This window comes from Dama dama, chromosome 30 (assembly GCF_033118175.1).
Source record: "Dama dama isolate Ldn47 chromosome 30, ASM3311817v1, whole genome shotgun sequence".
NCBI lineage: Eukaryota > Metazoa > Chordata > Mammalia > Artiodactyla > Cervidae > Dama > Dama dama.
Genome location: NC_083710.1, coordinates 89,380,546 through 89,400,238, shown reverse-complemented (window position 1 = coordinate 89,400,238; position 19,693 = coordinate 89,380,546). Strand labels below are relative to the sequence as shown.

Sequence of the window (19,693 nt, the reverse complement as noted above, 5' to 3'; positions counted from 1 at the left end):
GCCCGGGCGCGCCGCCATGCCGGCCCGGGGCTCGCGCTCCGGCGCACACACCACCTCCGGAACCAACGCGCGCGGAAGGCGGGGCCGGGGGCGCGGGGTCGGGGCCGGACCGCGGCCCGGAAGTGACGCGCGGCGGCGGCGGGCGCGACCATGGCGCATATCACCATCAACCAGTACTTGCAGCAGGTAAGGTTCCCGGTCTGCGAACCGCCTGCCAACTGCCCGCCCGCTGCCTTTTCCCGTGCGCTGCAGCGGGAGCCTGGGGGGGTCTTTTCGCCGGCTGCGCCCGCGCCGTCGGCCGCCGGACGGCAGGCAGACCCGGTGTGTGTCCTGAGGGCCGGCCACGTCCGCGGTGGGAGCCGGGGAAGGAGAGAGCCGGGGTCCGCCTGCGAGCGGGCCGCGCCCGGCGGGCTTGCGTCCTTCGGTAATTGTGTCTCTCAGGGCTGTGTCCACACAGCCTGTAAACGCAGGAGCACAGCGCGAACACAGGCATCGACGGATTCAAAGCCTACAGTCTTTGCTGAAAGCAGGGCTTCTCTGATAGCTCAGAGGGTAAAGAATCCGCCTGCGATACAGGAGACCCAGGTTCGCTCCCTGGATGGGGAAGGTCCCCTGGAGGAGGGCATGGCAACCCACTCCAGTATTCTGACCTGGAGAATCCCATGGACAGAGGAGCCTGGTGGGCTGCTGAGTCCCAAAGACTCAGACACGACTGAGCGACTAAACACAGCCCAGCATAAACACTGTGAGGGCTTCCCTGGTGGCTCAGACAGTAAAGAATCCACCTGCAATGCAGGAGAGCCAGGTTCGATCCCTGGGTCGGGAAGATCCCCTGGAGAAGGGAATGACAGCCCACTCCAGTATTCTTGCTTGGAGAATCCCATGGACAGAGGGGTCTAGCAGGCTACAGTCCATGGGGTCGCCAAGACTAGGACACGGCTGAACGACTAACACAGTCTTTCCTCTGAGCTATGCTAATTGGCAGAGCTAGAACCCTGGTAATAGGATTAAGGAAAGGGGGGTGGGGGTGGGGGTGGGCGTGGGCGTGGACTTTAAAAAATATCTGAAGACTGCCAGGACTCAGTGAGTAAAGGCCTGTGGTTGGGGCACCTGGAGGAATCAAGAATCATTCCCAGGTTTCTAGCTTGACAGCAGATGAGCAGAACCGGTTTTAAAGGAAAAATAAATTATTCTGGACCTGTTGTGTTGGAGGTGTCGGTTGACAACCAGGCAAAGATACCTAGTTGGCAGTTGAATATAGTAATAACAAGATTAGAACTATTCGCTTAATGGTTAATGGTTCATTGAGAAAACTGGTTAAAACAAGAATCATGAAAATACAAATACATGCCTTTGTTTTAACTTAAAGCTTGCAAATATAATACATTCATTTGCATTCTTCTGGTTGAGGCCTAAGACTTTTTCTTTAAGGATATGTCTACCTTGGCCTTATCTTTGCAGAGTTAACATTTTTCAATACCAGTTTTTATATAAAGTTGAACAAGAACACAGACATTTGAAAACCAATGTGGATATAGAATCTCTAGAAGTTTATGCTTTTTTATATCTTATCTTTTGTATATAAACGTTGTGTTTTCTGTATGTTTTTATATTACTCACAATTTTCTTGCCCACACCTAACTGCAGAGTTGGGGGAGGTAGCTTGCCACCATCACCGTTTTCCTAGGAGGTTGAATCATTACAAACCCTATTTCACAGAGCAGGTTAAGTGACTCTCTAGGGTCACTGGGCAAGTAGGTGATACATTCAGACCAGGAATCCTGGCCCCAGAGTCCATGCTCTGACACCAGGCTCACTATCTCTGTTAGCCCAGGTTTCACCCATTTCCTTTCTGAGTCAGAACCTGCCTATTCCTTTGCTTCCAAATTTATTGTATCTTGAATTTCAGTGACCTTGTCAGCTTAGACTTAATTCACACCTTTGCAGCCTCCTTGGCCAGGGCCACCTGTGGACAAGTCGTATGTCTTGCATTTCCCGTGGTCTCTGATAACTTCCATTGGCTTTTGGGTCTGGAGTTTGATTTCACCTTCATAAGCTCGTAAGGTCTCTTGTTAGTTTCTTGGATGCTGGCAGAACACATGCAGTGCCTTTCCACTTTGAACATATGTGATTTTCAAGCTTGTTTTTCTTTTTCATTAGCTGAATAAGTGGATTTTCAAATGTTTATTAGTATGACTGAGTAAACTGGCCTAACTAACCCTCTTTAATAAGCAAATAATAAACCACTGGCTGATTCCGCTTTTTCATTGTTTTTAATGGTAAGTCACCTGTTTGCCTCCAGATCTCATTTTGAAATGCAGTGATTATTTGCTCACTATGGAGGGTACTGATTATGCCTCCACTCCTTTCAAAGCATGGGAAAGTGGTGCAGTGTGTTGTCTAGGTTCTGTTGGGGTTAAGTGTTTCACTTTCCACTTAACAGCTCTTCTCTTTCCAAACACTTCAGGTCTATGAAGCAATTGACACCAGAGATGGGGCATCCCTTGCAGAGCTGGTGTCTTTCAAGCATCCTCATGTTGCCAACCCGCGGCTTCAGGTAGGTGGGGGAGCCACGCACGTAGATGTCTGAGAGGGTCACTGGGTCACCACCTTCCTAAGTTTAGGGTGTGAGCTGGAAGAATACCGTTGTCATTCTTGTTTGAAAATCACCAAGTTCCTTCACAGTTTACCTAATTTCAGTTCATTTATTGAACATTAATTGAGCACCGTGTGTCAGAACCTGTGCTGAGGTTTGTGCTTGTTTTCCTGTCTATAATTGCCGCAGGACCCCCGGGCTCAGAGAAGCGCAGCAGGGTGGCAAGGTGATCAGCAGACAGGCGGTGGGCTCGGGCTCTGGCAGGCCTGTCTGTCGCTGAAGCCCACAGCTGTGTGGTGTTGCTGCCAGTGAGGTTTTGTGCCTGTGGCCACAGAGGCAGACCTGGGCCCGCAGAGCCTGCAGCATTTCCTGGCTGGCTCTTTATGCGAATGTCTGCCAGGCCCTGCTCTCAAATGTAAGCATCCTTGATTCAGATGATAGATGGTATCCAGGTAGAAGCTTCTGTGTAAAGCACTGTTGAAACCTTGTTGAAGTAGTGCCCACTTCCTCGTCGATTGGCGTTACATATCGGAGTGTGTTCTACCGGGAGCTAAACTTTTCTTTTGAAAGAAAGTGCCTGGAGTCTTGGTGGGTCTCAGGTTGCTTGCTGGCAGGTAGCCCCACATGTGACCTGAGGCTGATCCCTTCGTTACACAACTCCGCCTAACCTTCCATCTGCGGCTCCCTTTACTGGTGGCCTTCGTCCACCCAGTCATTTCGTCAGAGACTGTGGAGCGGTGACCTTTCCCATGTTGTCATCTCCCCTCTCACTTTTATTGACATGAATATGCAAGTATAGTTATGGTGCCAGAGTAGAGTTCCCCAGTCCCTTTCTTGTTGTGTAAGCCGTCCTGTTACACATTATCTAAAATCTGGCCGCTGAGAGGAGAGGGCAGGTGACAGGTGAGTGTCTGCCATCCCCCAGGACTCCTGAGTGGGCAGTCTGTCAGCAGGAGGTGAGAACCCCCCCCATCTCCCCTCCCCCCAGGCATCGTCTCCAGCTCCTTTGACCTCACATGAGCGACCTACGTTTGTTAGGCACATAGTAGCTGCTTAATAAACACACAAAGACATCTGTGAGCACGCCTAGAGTGCTTCCTGACCTGTGGTAGACAAAGCAGACCACGTTCATCTCCTGTGTGCAGGTCGGGCTTGATAGACATGTATGGAGGTAATGAACCTTTTTTTTTGAATTGCTAAAGTGTGAAGAGCTTCTGTCACCTGTAAAGTGTAAATTCTCTTGAAACAAAGGTTTGTCTGAATCTCTTCCTTTGCATTGCATTCTTTCTGTCCCAGTTAATTTTCTTTTTACCATTTTTCTTATTGGCATGCAGATGGCTTCTCCAGAAGAGAAGTGTCAACAAGTCTTGGAGCCCCCTTATGACGAAATGTTTGCAGCTCACTTAAGGTAAGCCATGGTTGAGGTAGGAAAACAAGCAAGTCTGGAGGTTGCTGTCTTGATTAGGGGTTTTTACACCATCTTGAAGTGTTGAAAAGTTTCCTTTGAAAAAGTAGAAAAGTATGTTTGTAATTGCACTTTGGTAAAACCTGTGAAAATCGTGTGAAGTTTAAAATACTTTAAAATTTAATAAACTTTTCCATCTCAGGGACCACGTGTGTTTTAAAAGTTAATGAAATGGTGATTGTGTGTCTGTGTCCCCTGTAATCTCGAGGAAGCGTTTGATGCTCGTCCCACTGGCTGTGTGGTGGTCTTTACTCAGAAGGGTGTGGAGCCCACTGGCGTTTTTCATGGAAACACCCGGTTTTTAACCTCTTTGCCTTGAACTGGAAAAGAAACTGGATCAGAGAGGAGCAAATGAAATTTTGCTTTTTATTTACATGTCCTGTCTGCTATTTTCACCTCTGAAGCCTCGATTCAGGCCAAGCTATGGGTCGTAAAGCGTGTGGTCTGGACTGTCCTCCTGCTGACACGCTCCACCAGTGTCTCCGGCAGAAGACTGCAGTGACGGAGTAGACGTGGCCCCCCTGAGATCTCTGGAAGAGTTGGAGTGCCACTGTGTTCCTGAAGCATCTTCCTAGATCTGTGCCGTGTGCAATGGAGGCTTGGGCTTGGGGAGGGACTGACTGATGCTGACGCTACCAGCAGGCATCTGGGTGCAGCGTCCTCGCCCACTGACGCCCTGGAAGGGCCACTGTTATGTTAATAGTGGAACCTCTGCAGCTCAGCTTCTCCTGGGACTGGAAAGACTTCCTTTTACACCCAGTGGTCTCCTGTGAGCTTCTCTGTGATCTGCTAGCAGGAGCTCCGGCTTGGCTCTGGGCCAGTAGAGAGCAGGGTGTTTGTGACGGCCGTGAGCCATGCAGCCACGTGGCTTGCGCCTGGTTCTCAGCACTCTGCCCCTCGTCCTCAGTCCCCTCTGCCCGCTTTGCAGGTGCACGTATGCGGTGGGGAACCACGACTTCATCGAGGCCTACAAGTGCCAGACCGTCATCGTCCAATATCTTTTGTCGTGTGCGTTCCTGTTCAGTGTGTGACAGACGCAGCGGGTTACCTGGGGGTTGAGATCTCGAAACATCAGACCAGTTTGAGTCATACCTTTAATTAGGGAGAATTAAAACCTTTTGGAAGAGAAATTCATTTAGCTGCTCCACTCGGGTACTTAAACTTAGTTTGAGCTTTCATACTGGTGTTCAGTCACGCAGTAGGGAAGAGCATTGGTTATGATTAAGAGTTTTATTTAATCCTATTGTGAAGAATAGTATTTTGTTGCCTTTAAAGCAATTGCATGTAGTTAAGGGATGGGTTAGTCCCCTTGTGGAAATGGAAGAACTCCCAGATCCAGACGGGCCCGGGGGGAGGAGTGGACCCCGCTGAGGCTTTGGTCAGGCTGGCTCCAGCTCTCATCACTGCAGGGATATCTCCTGGCTGCAGCTGTGGCCAGTGGGTGTTCTCAGGCTTATGTGCATCTCCAGACTTTAGTTGATTTTTTTTTTTTTTTTGACCTCACTTCATGGTTTGTGGGATCTTAGTTTCCTGACCAGGGATGGAACCCAGGTCCCGGCAGTGAAGGTACCAAGTCCTAACCACTGGGCCACCTGGGAACTCCCTCCAGTTGCTTACTTTTCAGTCATCTTGTTTAGTATGCACAAGAGAGAATTGGTTACTGACCAACTGAATCTCGTTTGAATTAAAGACTTTTGTAATCAATGAAATAGACTTTATACTAGAGATTCTAAGCACATTATATGTAACTTATGATGATCAGGACTCAGAGAAACCAAACAAAATGTGTGAAATTGCCAATTTAAAAAATCTTCAAACAATAGTGTTTTTCTTACTTTGGGGAAAAGATGTGTGAAATCAGTGTATTTACTTATCCCGAATGACACTCAGGTGTCTGTAATGTGGGCTTATGTGTTTCTTTCCTTCGAAAACCTACCGCTGTGGTATATAACCTTCTGAGTGGTGAGCTGGAGCCCTTACAGTTCAGAACGTGTTGTTCGTCATCCTTTCACTTGTAGCATCACCTGAACTTTTTATGTAGGGCCTTCCTTAACATAGTACATCATTCCTACGAGCATTTCAGGCCCACAAAGAAGAAAACTGGTAAGTACAAACAGAAAGAGCTGGAAATGAGCAAATGGCTTTTTCTCTTTATCAAAAGCAGAAGTTTTTAAAAGATTTACTCTAAATAAATATGTATTGTGTTTTCTGTGTTGGTATTTGATACTGTGTGTTGACATAGGATGATATCAACACAGATACTGGAATTTTAATAGTCAGTGTAAACTTAAATGGCAGGTCAGCCAGATTATGTCCAGTGTTTTTCTGTAAATAAGAAGTATTGTTTCAGCCATTCCATGCCCCCAGGTATTTATTAAATACTACTTTTTTTCCTTTGTCAATTTTGATGTTACTTGGGCTTCCCTGGTGGCTCAGCTGGTAAAGAATCTACCTGCAATGCAGGAAACCTGGGTTTGAATCCCGGGTTGGGAAGATCCTTTGGAGGAGGGAACGGCTACCCACTCCAGTATTCTGGCCTGGAGAAGTCCTTGGGGTTGCAAAGAGTCGGACATGACTGAGCAACTTTCACTTTCACTTTTTGGTTTTAAACTTGGATAAAAGATGTAGATCAACTACAGTTCATTTGGGATGACAGATACAGAATATTTGGGTTATCTTAAACTGTCTTGTGATTTATTAAAAGTCTTGGTAAATACTGAAATTTTGTTTATACTAAAGTAACTGAAGACTTACAGATACCTTTTACCAAAAAAAAAAGTTTTGACTGAAGATCTGTCTTACATGTGAAACTGACATTGCCGGCTAGATTTTATAAGTCTTTTGACGACATCTGTCTGCTCCATACCTTGGGCCCTGTTAGGAGATCATTCTGAACCACACGTCTTGTTTTCATGGAGCCATTTAGGTGGTGGTGGGGCTGAGGGGAAGGAGAATTCCTGGCCCAGCGTGGGGTGGGGGCAGTCAGGGCTGAGGCCCTGGCCTCTGGGGAGGCTGGGTCAGCGGGTGCAGAGCTCTTCCGGCCAGATGCACAGACCAGGAGGGGCTGCAGCTCCTGGAAGGAAGGTGAGGGGAGGACCACAGGGCCATGGGGGTGGGGCCCTCCCGTCCGGGTGGGGGCCCTGGGTGTCCCCAGCGCTGGTGAGGGAGCCTCTGACCTCAGAGCCTCACACACACTTCTTTTTGCCCCATAGGGCTCTGCCTGTCATGTATGCAGTGGCCCTGGACCTTCGAATATTTGCCAACAATGTAAGTTTGGTTTCTGTCACTGTTTTAAACCCAAACTCACTGTACCTGTTGCTTAATTTCGTGTCACTCCTCCCACAAGTTTTGGGGTGTGCATGGGGTCGGGACACCCCTGGTGCAGAAAGCAACAAAGTGGGGCGGCTCGGCTCGCTGCTGAGGGACTGCCCGCGTCTGCTGTGAAGACGCGCCTGGTGCCACCTTGCTGGACTCGGCGGAGCCAGGGGCCTCTCTGCTGTGCGGAGGCAAAGGACTGGACTTGACGCGTCCATTTTCCCGGCAGCATCAGCTGGTCAGGGAGCAGCAGTTCCTAACTCTTTGGTCCACACATCCCTTTACTGGGTCAAAAGCCGTCACTAACGTCCGGTTGTGGACAGGTGGACACAGTCACGTGTCTCCTTTCCCCGCTGCTGGGGACTTCAAGGCTGGCGAGGCTCTGAGAGGTGGGAAGCACAGAGCAGCGAGCTCCCTGCCTGTCCTTCTTGTCTCCTGGGCGTCCTGGATCCGGGCACAGCGGGCCAGGTCCCTAATGGGATTCCACACCCACCGCTTGTGGTAAAACCCCCGGAGCAAGAGCAAAGGCTGAAACAGACGTCTCCACAAAGAAACGGAAGACGTCAAACAGCCTCGAATGGAAGCCGTGGAACCAAAATACCTTACACAGAAACCGTCAAGCCCAAAGGTTCTGCCAAAGCTTCTGCTTGTGTAGTTTACATCCATCCTTAGTGTACTTACGCATCTAAAGTAATAAACCTTTTACACGGTAACATCACTGACTTCCTAAATAGAAGGGAGACACTCAGATTCTCGCATCTGCTTCTGCGGTCACTCTGCTGGGCATCATTTTGGTTGAGTATGTGCAGCAGTCTGGCTTCACACAGACGTGGGTGGAAGTGGGAGACCTGTTCTGATAGCCTTTCCAGGTGATTGCTGACGTCCTTGTCTGACCGGCACCTTTTCAGGCTCCAGGAATGGTTTTTACTGTTGGTCACAGTGTGGCCTCTGAGGCTGGCAGTGTGACCTCCAACCCCAGTGGTGTGGATGGATCTTCCAGCCCTGCAGGATTTTGTGACGTCCAACAAAATTTTGATCATCTGGAAACATTTCAATCACTGAGCTGCTCAGACATTCCAAATGTTGACGTATTTCATTATGTAAAAAATGAAATCCAGGAAAACTCTACCTTTGTTAGTATATCCAGTGACCTCCTCAGAGACATCTTGAAGTAATGAGAAGCTGCCAGGCTCTTGGTGGTCAGTACAAGTTTTCCAAAATTGTAAGTTTTTCTTGCAAGTGCGAATGTTGTCATTGGGAAGTACTGTCAGTGTTTCCTGGTGGGACAGGCCTGTGTCCTTCACTTTCTGGAGACTCATGCTGGCCGGCAGTCCACGCTGGCCGACCAGGCTCTGCAGCTGTCTGTTCCCCGTCCAGCTGTGGCCACAACAGTGGCCCTGGTGCTTTACCTTAAAAAACAGACTTGCTGTGTGCGTGCTTCCTGCTTCATCACAAGGAACACTAAAACTACGTGTGTATTCAAGGACCAAGACTCACTGACACGTTCACTGCATTATCACCGACTCTGAAGTGAAGCTCACTGTGCTGGTCGGTAGAGGGGGGACGCGGGCCTGCGTGTTGAGGATGCGGGAGGGTGCCCACACTGCCTCCTGCTGCCTTCTCTGTGCTGTCCCCTCCATGTCGTCTGCGAGACAGGTCAGAGGGTTTGTGCCAAGTAAGAAAAGGCCTCTTAGTAGCACATGGCTTGGGCAACACAGGCTTAAAAACTCAGTGACCAGCGCACTGGTCTGAATTGGTTGAAGAGCCATGTGGCCTGTAGAAAGTTGGAACAAGCGGTAGACACCGCAGTTTTGAGAAACACCGCAGCACAGCCTAGAGGGTCTCTTCTGGCTGTGTGGTGATTTTCTTTCTAATTGAAGAATCAAGAGGAGATGAAAATTGAAGCCTTTTACTTCCTGTCAGGCAGACCAGCAGCTGGTGAAGAAGGGGAAGAGCAAGGTGGGGGACATGCTGGAGAAGGCGGCCGAGCTGCTGATGGGCTGCTTCCGCGTCTGTGCCAGCGACACGTGAGTCCGGGGCGGGCGGCCATGGCCGTAGCCGCAGAGCCATGGTCATTTCTGCTTTGAATAATCTGTTGCTTGGTAAGGGATAAGAGAAAAGAATCCTCTTTCGTGCTCAGCACACATTGGGCACCACGCCTCTGGGCCCACTTGGCCAGCATGCTGGGTCTCATGCTTTCTGGAATTCATGTGTTGTGTCTCAGTGGTTCATGATGTTGTAATGACAAGAGAAAATACTTTCACCATGTGTCACAAATGCTTGATAACAGTCCGCTCTTACACAACATTGCTGCAGATGGAGCAGTTTTCATCCGCTGCCCCCCAGATGCTCAGCCAGTGTCAGAACTCCTGGGGCAATCTCTCCAGGTTTACCTGTCAGAGGAGACATCTACCTTTGTAGTGTTACATTCTTTCATGAATTTGACTTGAACTGTGGGGTTTTATCTCAGGATGTGAATTTGTTTTGGAAGTTTGCTTTCTGATTTGTACATACAATTTTTGTTTCCTATGTAACCTTTAAAACATCATTTTCCCTGCAGTCGTGCTGGTATAGAGGATTCTAAGAAGTGGGGAATGCTGTTTCTGGTGAATCAGTTATTCAAGATTTATTTTAAGGTAAACTCTGCTTGAATTCTGCCTGTCTTCCCAGAGAGCATTTCTCTCCCTTGTCAGCTGGCCTGCCAGGCCTGGCTTGAGAATCAGTGCCCACCAGCCATACACAGTCCTAGGGGCTGGTGTTGGTTGAGGGCCTCTGGGTGCAGGGACTGTTTTGGTGCTCCGCACTCATCGTCTATGTTCACCTCCACCCTCTGAGGCTTCAGGGAACCAAGTGCTGGCACCTCGCACAGGTCCAGGTGTGACAATGGTGTGGTCAGGTGGGGAGCATGTCTGGTCAGCCCCTCTGCAGGTGGGCGTTCCCCGGTGGCCTGGTTTGGACGGAGCAGCGGTGTGCTGTGTCCTTAGTGAGCCCTCAGTTCTGATCATGTGAACCCACCTCAGGAGGCGTGTCCTTAGTGACCAGGGATTGGTGGCTATCCTGCCTGTTTATCTGGAAGACAGTCTGGAGTGGATTCTTACTTGTTCTAGATCAACAAGCTCCATCTGTGTAAACCGCTCATCAGAGCCATCGACAGCTCAAACCTGAAGGACGACTATAGCACGGCCCAGAGGGTGACCTATAGGTACTACGTGGGGCGCAAGGCCATGTTCGACAGCGACTTTAAGCAAGGTGCGTTGCTGCTGCCAAGCAGCCGGGGGTCCAGAGCACCTTCGTGCCTTCTGGTGTGGAGGTGGACATGGTGTCCACTGCATCCAAGCAGCGTTGCTCTGACACCAAGTCAGTTCCATAAAGGAAAATCCCATTTGCATTTCTTGCTCAGCACCAGGTCTCTGAGCGGGTCACCACTGTGTCCTTTCCTGGGAGAGGAAACCACGCACCTCTGTCCCACATATGGGCCGTGCTCAGTGCTTCCCTGTGGCCTCAGTGGGTCCTGTCGGCACAGGACGTGGAGATTGGGCAGCTCGTGGCTTGGCTCCAGCCTCGGGACGTGCCCTTGCGCTGGTGTCAGCCTCGGTGCCTGTGGCTGGGGGCAGCGGGTCAGTGCCACATCCAAGCTGCCCTTTCACGAAACCATGTTATGTGGTTTGTGTCCTTCGCTTTCTCGAGACTGGGAGGCTGTTTTTTCTTTCTGAGAGTTTGGAGTGGCCGGTATATGGTGGTCCTTTATGATTCTTCTCTTATTCTCAAATGAGACTTTTTAAACTCACTTCCTTGACAGTTACTCACACGCGAAGCCATGTGACTTCAGGTACCATATGAGACGTAAGAGCCTTTTCACTCCATGTGTCAATAGCCACAGAGGCTCTGATGACAGAAAGAACAGCTCTTTCATAATGAGAGCTCTTTTTTTTATTCCGTGGGGTTGTACAGACCAACTTTTCATTTCCTTTCACAGAGTTTTCAATACATCAGTTCAGTCGCTCAGTCATGTCCGATTCTTTGCGACCCCATGAACTGCAGCACGCCAGGCTTCCCTGTCCATCACCAACTCCTGGAGCTTGCTTTCAGTGCATACAACTTTTGAAAGGGGACTTTCCTTGGTCCTTTTTCTTTCCCCTAAAATATGAAGCGTTGGAATAGCTGAACAGCGAGAGGGTTAATCCACAATTGACTCATGGTCAGCCCTGTGTCCTTGGTTACTCTGCATTCGTGATCAGCAGCCACAGACGGAGCAGTATCGTAGCGTTTACGATCGAAAACACCCACGTGCAGGGCACCCATGCAGAGCAGACCTGCCCCATTCAGGTCAGCTGTATACTCAGTTGAAGTCTCTGAAGGCATTGCTTTGCTTCTCCTCTGAATCTTCACTGAGTGCTCTTCTGGATATTTTTGAAAAATAGCTGACCCTGTGGAAAATAATCTGTTAATGTTGATGGTAGACATTGTTGCCTCTGAAACCTTTGGGCCCTCGTGTAAGGGTGGGTGTAGCTCCAGGCACAGGGCGGGGACTGTGGTGACCATGTCTGTGGTCGACTCTGCAGCTGAGGAGTACCTGTCCTTTGCTTTTGAGCACTGCCATCGTTCCAGCCAAAAGAACAAAAGAATGGTCCTCATTTACCTGCTTCCTGTGAAGATGCTCCTGGTAAGTGGTCTCTCCAGCTCTCTGGGGGCCTGTCCCCTACAAGGAATGCGTAGTCATTTCACAGCATAGCCCATGGTGTGTGGTGGGTCTCGGTCTGAGCCACATGTGAGTGCACTCTCAGAACAGAGGAGGAACAAGCCTCGGGTGTGACCCAAACCACTCTTCTCTTGACTGACACTTCCAGATCCTTCTGGAAAGGCTTGTCTGTTTTTGTTTCCTTTTTCCTAAAATTACCTCACTCAAAGGTTTAACATATGTAAGACAGGTAAAATAGTGCATGTTATGTCTGTTACTCCTGAAAATCTAGAATAATAGAGCTGGATTAACCAAGAGAGAAAAAGATCATTCCAGCCTGTCTGGGTGTCTCACTTGGTCACTGAAAGTTGTTTTTGGTATTTGTAAAAAAAAAAAAAAGACAAGTAACTAGCAAGTTAATTGACTAAAACATTCACACAGTGATAGGGCTTCCTTTCCTCCCATTGAAGTTTCTTAAAAATTGTCAAAGCAGCACACACACACAGTTAAAACTCACCCAGCTCTGGACGGTGTGTGGTGGGGAGGAGAGAATGCCACACCCCTCCCCACGGCTCACCCAACTTTGTGGAACAGCCAGTCTTGGGTTTTCAGCTCGTTGTTCTGGAAGCTGGGTCTGAATCCCTTAGTTGTAGCCTAGTGTTCCTTCAGGTGCCACCCGCTCCTGTGATCGCTAGCAAGAAGGTTGAGGTCAGGGTCACACGTCACTGTTGGCAGAGCTGTGTTGGTGCCTGGTTTTCTGATTTCTGAACCAGCATGTTTTTTTCCCAGTTGGCTAGGATGCGTTTTTTGTTCAGTTACTTAGGAAGAAAGTCTGAGAAACACAGGTTAAAAGTTTTTAAAACTTGGTAAGGGTTTTTATCAAAGACAGTTCTGTTAAAAATGAGAAGGTTCTTATTTTGGAAAATTACTCTGTCTCAGGGCCACATGCCAACTGTAGAGCTTCTGAGGAAGTACCATCTCATGCAGTTTGCGGAGGTGACCAGAGCCGTGAGGTAGCTGCTTCTCTTCCCTCGGGGGCCGTTTAGAATATAAAGTCTGTGCAGAGGTCCCCGTGTTTCCAGGGAACTAACGGGGTCCTGTCTCCTGTCCTGGGCGGCGTCCTGCCTGCGTCTGCACGTCTCTGTGGCCCAGCGAAGGCAACCTCCTCCTTCTGAACGAGGCCTTGGCCGCGCATGAGACCTTCTTCATCCGCTGCGGCATCTTCCTCATCCTCGAGAAGCTGAAGATAATCACCTACAGGAATCTCTTCAAAAAAGTGTGAGCACAGCCTTCCTTCCTGATTCTATGGGATGAAGTTGATCTGCAGCCTGGAGCCTTGGTGCTGGTGCTGTCCAGGCGAGGGAGTGCGCAGCTGAGGGAGGGCACGGCCCAGGGGAGGGCGCACCCGAGTGAGGGAGCGCGCAGGCCGGGGTGAGGGAGCGCCTGAGTGAGGGAGCGCTAGACTGAGAGAACGCCCTGGCGCGCAGGCCCAGGTGAGGGAGCGCCCAAGGCCCAGGTGAGGGAGCGCGCAGGCCCAGGTGAGGGAGCGCCAGACTGAGAGAACACCCGGGTGAGGGAGCGCGCAGGTGAGGGAGCGCCTGGATGAGGGAGCGCGCAGGCCCGGGTGAGGGAGCGCGCAGGCCCGGGTGAGGGAGCGCCCAAGGCCCGGGTGAGGGAGCGCCCAAGGCCCAGGTGAGGGAGCGCACAGGCCCGGGTGAGGGAGCGCCAGACTGAGAGAACACCCGGGTGAGGGAGCGCGCAGGTGAGGGAGCGCCTGGGTGAGGGAGCGCGCAGGCCCGGGTGAGGGAGCGCGCAGGCCCGGGTGAGGGAGCGCCCAAGGCCCAGGTGAGGGAGCGCACAGGCCCGGGTGAGGGAGCGCCAGACTGAGAGAACACCCGGGTGAGGGAGCGCGCAGGCCCAGGTGAGGGAGCGCGCAGGCCCGGGTGAGGGAGCGCCTGGATGAGGGAGCGCGCAGGCCCAGGTGAGGGAGCGCGCAGGCCCGGGTGAGGGAGCGCCCAAGGCCCAGGTGAGGGAGCGCGCAGGCCCGGGTGAGGGAGCGCGCAGGCCGGGGTGAGGGAGCGCCTGAGTGAGGGAGCGCTAGACTGAGAGAACGCCCTGGCGCGCAGGCCCAGGTGAGGGAGCGCCCAAGGCCCAGGTGAGGGAGCGCGCAGGCCCAGGTGAGGGAGCGCCAGACTGAGAGAACACCCGGGTGAGGGAGCGCGCAGGTGAGGGAGCGCCTGGATGAGGGAGCGCGCAGGCCCGGGTGAGGGAGCGCGCAGGCCCGGGTGAGGGAGCGCCCAAGGCCCGGGTGAGGGAGCGCCTAAGGCCCAGGTGAGGGAGCGCGCAGGCCCGGGTGAGGGAGCGCGCAGGCCCGGGTGAGGGAGCGCCTGGATGAGGGAGCGCGCAGGCCCAGGTGAGGGAGCGCGCAGGCCCGGGTGAGGGAGCGCCCAAGGCCCAGGTGAGGGAGCGCGCAGGCCCGGGTGAGGGAGCGCGCAGGCCCGGGTGAGGGAGCGCCCAAGGCCCAGGTGAGGGAGCGCGCAGGCCCGGGTGAGGGAGCGCCAGACTGAGAGAACACCCGGGTGAGGGAGCGCGCAGGTGAGGGAGCGCGCAGGCCCGGGTGAGGGAGCGCGCAGGCCCGGGTGAGGGAGCGCCAGACTGAGAGAGCACCTGGGTGAGGGAGCGCGCAGGTGAGGGAGCGCCTGGATGAGGGAGCGCGCAGGTGAGGGAGCGTGCAGGCCCGGGTGAGGGAGCGCGCCGGCCTGGGTGAGGGAGCGCGCAGGTGAGGGAGCGCCTGGATGAGGGAGCGCGCAGGTGAGGGAGCGCGCAGGCCAGGATGAGGGAGCGCGCAGGTGAGGGAGCGCCTGGATGAGGGAGCGAGCAGGCCCGGGTGAGGGAGCGCGCAGGCCAGGATGAGGGAGCGCGGTGAGGGAGCGCCTGGATGAGGGAGCGCGCAGGCCCGGGTGAGGGAGCGCGCAGGTGGGTGAGGGAGCGCCAGACTGAGAGAGCACCTGGGTGAGGGAGCGCGCAGGTGAGGGAGCGCCTGGATGAGGGAGCGCGCAGGTGAGGGAGCGCCTGGATGAGGGAGCGCGCAGGTGAGGGAGCGTGCAGGCCAGGATGAGGGAGCACGCAGGTGAGGGAGCGCCTGGATGAGGGAGCGCGCAGGCCCGGGTGAGGGAGCGCCAGACTGAGAGAGCATCTGGGTGAGGGAGCGCGCAGGTGAGGGAGCGCCTGGATGAGGGAGCGCGCAGGTGAGGGAGCGCGCAGGCCCGGGTGAGGGAGCGCGCCGGCCTGGGTGAGGGAGCGCCAGACTGAGAGAACACCTGGGTGAGGGAGCGCCTGGATGAGGGAGCCCGGAGGCCCGGGTGAGGGAGCGCGCAGGCCCGGGTGAGGGAGCGCGCAGGCCCGGGTGAGGGAGTGCGCAGGCCCGGGTGAGGGAGCGCGCAGGTCCTGGTGAAGGAGGGCCCGGGTGAGGGAGCGCGCAGGCAAGGGAGCGCCCGGCTGAGGGAGTAGGCGCAGTAGCTCGGCCTGTGTGAAGCGTGGACTCTGGCAGGAGTTCTGACACCAGCCCTGAGCACCCACCTACACTATGCTCAGAGCGTGGCATTGGTCCCTGTTTCCTTTACTCGTGACCCGCTGACCCGCCCGCCACTCCTGTGCGTCAGGAAGTTGCTCTTTTTGTGGAACTCAGAAGTGGGCTCTTCTCCGAGGCCTGGTCCCAGCAGGATCTCGGTCATACTCCGCTGTGAGGATCACGTCCAGGTTAGAGAGGCCTGCAGGTCATCAGATCCCTGACAGTCCCTGTCAGGTGCTTCCCAACTTGAGGGGTATTGAAATGTGAGAATGGAAGCATCTGAGATTCAAGGAAGTGGTCCAGTGTACTTGTACTGGTGGCTCTTTAAGTGGGAACGTCAGTTACACCCAGAAGCTCTTGTTTTCCGAGGCGCCTGGCGGGTGGGAGGTGCTGTGTTCCTCCCGAGCAGAGGGTCTCCTGCCCACTTGCCTCCTGTCAGCAACAGCCTGAGCTCTGCCTCTTCCAGGTACTTGCTGCTCAAGACCCACCAACTGTCCCTGGACGCATTCCTGGTGGCCTTGAAGTTCATGCAGGTGGAGGACGTGGACATCGCCGAGGTCCAGTGCATCCTGGCCAACCTCATCTACATGGTATGTGGGCTCCGTCCAGGCTGGGGGGTCTGGTACCCACCATGTCCATGTCCTCAGAGGGCGTGGTGGGGCTGGTGTGTGTGTGTGTGTGTGTGTACACACACTCCTTTTCCTCTCAGCGAGCTGACCACTCAATAGCTGGGGCGGTGGGGGTGGGGGGTGCTGTGTGTGTGTGTGTGTGTGTGTGTGTGCACGCGCACGCGTGTGTACACATGCTCCTTTTCCTCTCAGTGAGCTGATTGCATGATAGCTGGGGCGGTGGGGGGCACTGTGTGTGTGTGTTTACACACGCTCGTTTTCCTCTCAGAGAGCTGACTGCACAATAGCTGGGGGGGTGGGGGGTGCTGTGTGTGTGTGTGTGTGTGTGTGTGTGTGCACCCGCACGCGTGTGTACACATGCTCCTTTTCCTCTCAGTGAGCTGATTGCATGATAGCTGGGGCGGTGGGGGGCACTGTGTGTGTGTGTTTACACACGCTCGTTTTCCTCTCAGAGAGCTGACCGCACAATAGCTGGGGCGGTGGGGGTGGGGGGTGCTCTGTGTGTGTGTGTGTGTGTGTGTGTGTGTGTGCACGCGCACGCGTGTGTACACATGCTCCTTTTCCTCTCAGTAGGCTGATTGCATGATAGCTGGGGCGGTGGGGGGCACTGTGTGTGTGTGTTTACACACGCTCGTTTTCCTCTCAGAGAGCTGACTGCACAATAGCTGGGGTGGTGGGGGGCGCTGTGTGTGTGTGCGTGTGTTTACACACGCTCGTTTTCCTCTCAGAGAGCTAACCGCACAATAGCTGGGGCGGTGGGGGTGGGGGGTGCTCTGTGTGTGTGTGTGTGTGCACGCGCACGCGTGTGTACACATGCTCCTTTTCCTCTCAGTAGGCTGATTGCATGATAGCTGGGGCGGTGGGGGGCACTGTGTGTGTGTGTTTACACACGCTCGTTTTCCTCTCAGAGAGCTGACTGCACAATAGCTGGGGTGGTGGGGGGCGCTGTGTGTGTGTGCGTGTGTTTACACACGCTCGTTTTCCTCTCAGAGAGCTAACCGCACAATAGCTGGGGCGGTGGGGGTGGGGGGTGCTCTGTGTGTGTGTGTGTGTGTGTGTGTGTGCGCGCGCGCGCGCACAGGCCACACGATAGCTGGGGTGGTGCGGGTAGGGGGCACTGTGTGTGTGTGTGTGTGTGTACACACACTTGTTTTCCTCTCAGCGAGCTGACTGCACAATAGCTGGGTCGGTGGGGGTGGGGGGGTGCTGTGTGTGTGTGTGTGTGTGTGTGTGTGTGTGTACACACACGCTCATTTTCCTCAGCGAGCTTACTGCACGATAGCTGGGGTGGTGGGGGGCGCTGTGTGTGTGTGCGTGTGTTTACACACGCTCGTTTTCCTCTCAGAGAGCTGACCGCACAATAGCTGGGGCGGTGGGGGTGGGGGGTGCTGTCTGTGTGTGCGTGCGCTCATGCGCGCGGACTGTACAATAGCTGGGATGGTGGGGGTAGGGGACACTGTGTGTGTGTGTGTACACACATACTTGTTTTCCTCTCAGCGAGCTGACTGAACAATAGCTGGGTCAGTAGGGGTGGGGGGGTGCTCTGTGTGTGTGTGTGTGTGTATGTGTGTGCATGTGTACACACACTCATTTTCCTCTCAGAGAGCTGACCACACAATAGCTGGGGCCCTTGGGGTGGGAGGCGCTGTGCCCCGGCTCCAGCTCACTCACCCTGACAGCCTTGACCTTCAGAGTCATGAGCCCCACTCTCTCCCATCCCCTAGGGTCACATCAAAGGCTATATCTCACACCAGCACCAGAAGCTGGTTGTCAGCAAGCAGAACCCCTTCCCCCCACTGTCCACGGTGTGCTGACGACCCCGGCCCGATGACAGGGGCAGGCTGATCCTCCCGCCCGGAGTGCGTGCTCTGCAGCGGAGCCTCTCAGGTCTCGTCCCGGGAATGACATCCCCAGCATCACGGCTGACGAACGTCCCCATCACAAAGGCCTGGGACTCAGGCCTCAATGCTGCCGCCTCCGCTGGCCAGGCTGCTGGTGACACTCCCCGAAGGCCACTCCGTCTCCCAGGCAGCTGCTGTTTACTTCTCAAGAAGACTGTTTGTGAAGGCGTCTTTGTAACTGTTTCTATAAAAAAAAAGGTGTTTAAATTTATACAGATGGGATATTCTTTATTGTATTATCTGGGACACATCTAATTTTATGTTAAATTTGAACACTTTGTGTGATCAAATGTTTGGTTAACTTAATGTTTCTTTTTACAAGCTGAATTTGATTTAAATTCCAGGTACTATAGCTATTTTTTTTTTCAGATTACACACGTTTCCTCTGTTTATGCAAAAACTTACTAAAGAAGAAAATTCATGGACTAGAGTGACTCATCTTTGCAAAGGTGCCGAGTCTGGAGGGGGCTGTGGCCTTTGTGTGGAGAGGGGCTGCCGTGGGATTTGGACCCCCCTCCCTGAGGCCTGCTCAAGGCCTCCCATCTGTGCCCCCACGTCTGCCCCTCCAGCAGCCATACTGAGCATCCTGGTTTGCTCCGAAGTCTGCAGCCTGTCCTCGGCTTCTCCATGCAGCTCATCTGGAGGGCTCTTTGGGGCCCTGCGACCCACCCTGAAGGCGTGTCACCCGGGGATCTGACCTGGTGCTCGGTGGCCTCTCCAAGCTGATGGAGCTGGGTTCCGAGAGCGAGGACCCCAAAGAACCAAGTGGAGCTGGATCCACTCTAAGCCGGGCTCCTGAGTCACAGAGCGTAGCCTCCGCCCCGGGCATGTCCAGACTTGGGCATGGGGATGGGGTGTGCTGGGGGCAGCCTGCCGTCGATGTCTGGTCACCAGCCTCCCCAGCCCCACCAGTCCCCTGAGCAGGAGAGTGTGGCCTGGGGGAGGTGCAGATGCCAGGGTGGGACAGTCTCTCCATGTTTCCTGGGGTGCTGTCCTCACAGCGTCACTGCTCCTCAGGGTCAGGCACGGCCTCCAGTTAGGATGAGAGCCGCATCCTCCTTGGAGGGAGACCCTGGACTTCTGTGAATGTGCCTGGATCTCATAGTGTGGAAAGCTGGGTGTTTTCAACACTTTCAGGTACTGTCATTTTGACCAGTAAGTAGTGACACTGAAAATCAAGGAGTGACAACGAACGATAACACGAGGTCAAAGTCGTACTTGGCAAATCAAAGAAACAGAACCTCAGGCCCGAGTCCGCTGCGTTCCCACTGGTTTGGAAGCCTGTGCAGAGTGGTCGGCCCGGCCTTGAGAACACTGATGCCAAAGAAGCAGACAGTCTCTGCCATCTAATCACATTCCCTTTTCTTGAGTTTTATTGTTTTGATTTGCTTACCTCACGTGACTTGTAACCATTTTATTAATTTAACACTTGATGGATGAGCAGTTTTCATTCTGTGCCTCAGCTGCCCTGCAGGCCTGCAGTGTTCTCAGCAGTGGTCTGTGTTCAGTGGAAGTGAAAATGTGAGTTCCTCAGTCAT

General features: G+C 53.5%; 1 protein-coding gene across 2 annotated transcripts; it reads left to right on the top strand.

Annotated features, from left to right (window-relative positions):
- Nucleotides 1–103: 103 nt before the first annotated feature.
- Nucleotides 104–19,592, top strand: PCID2 (PCI domain containing 2). 2 transcript variants are annotated; one of them, XR_009691216.1, is made up of 15 exons: nt 104–186; nt 2,468–2,557; nt 3,931–4,004; nt 4,990–5,057; nt 6,125–6,164; nt 7,274–7,328; nt 9,300–9,403; nt 9,937–10,012; nt 10,484–10,625; nt 11,939–12,039; nt 12,994–13,067; nt 13,207–13,332; nt 16,092–16,215; nt 17,979–18,604; nt 18,725–19,592. XR_009691216.1 is itself a non-coding variant. In XM_061133015.1 (14 exons), exons 1-14 carry the CDS (start codon nt 151–153, stop codon nt 18,066–18,068), a joined length of 1,200 nt encoding a protein of 399 aa, XP_060988998.1. In that variant the 5' UTR covers nt 104–150; the 3' UTR covers nt 18,069–19,592. The 2 variants fall into 2 exon arrangements, 1 of the variants encoding a protein (XP_060988998.1); XM_061133015.1 differs by having other exon boundaries at nt 17,979–19,592.
- The last annotated feature ends 101 nt before the right edge of the window (nt 19,593–19,693 follow it).

Coding starts and splice junctions, on each gene's coding strand:
- PCID2 (XM_061133015.1), top strand. CDS start 151: ATGGCGCATATCACCATCAACCAGTACTTGCAGCAG. Junction 2,558..3,930: donor TTGCCAACCCGCGGCTTCAG/GTAGGTGGGGGA, acceptor ATTGGCATGCAG/ATGGCTTCTCCAGAAGAGAA. Junction 10,626..11,938: donor CGACAGCGACTTTAAGCAAG/GTGCGTTGCTGC, acceptor TCGACTCTGCAG/CTGAGGAGTACCTGTCCTTT.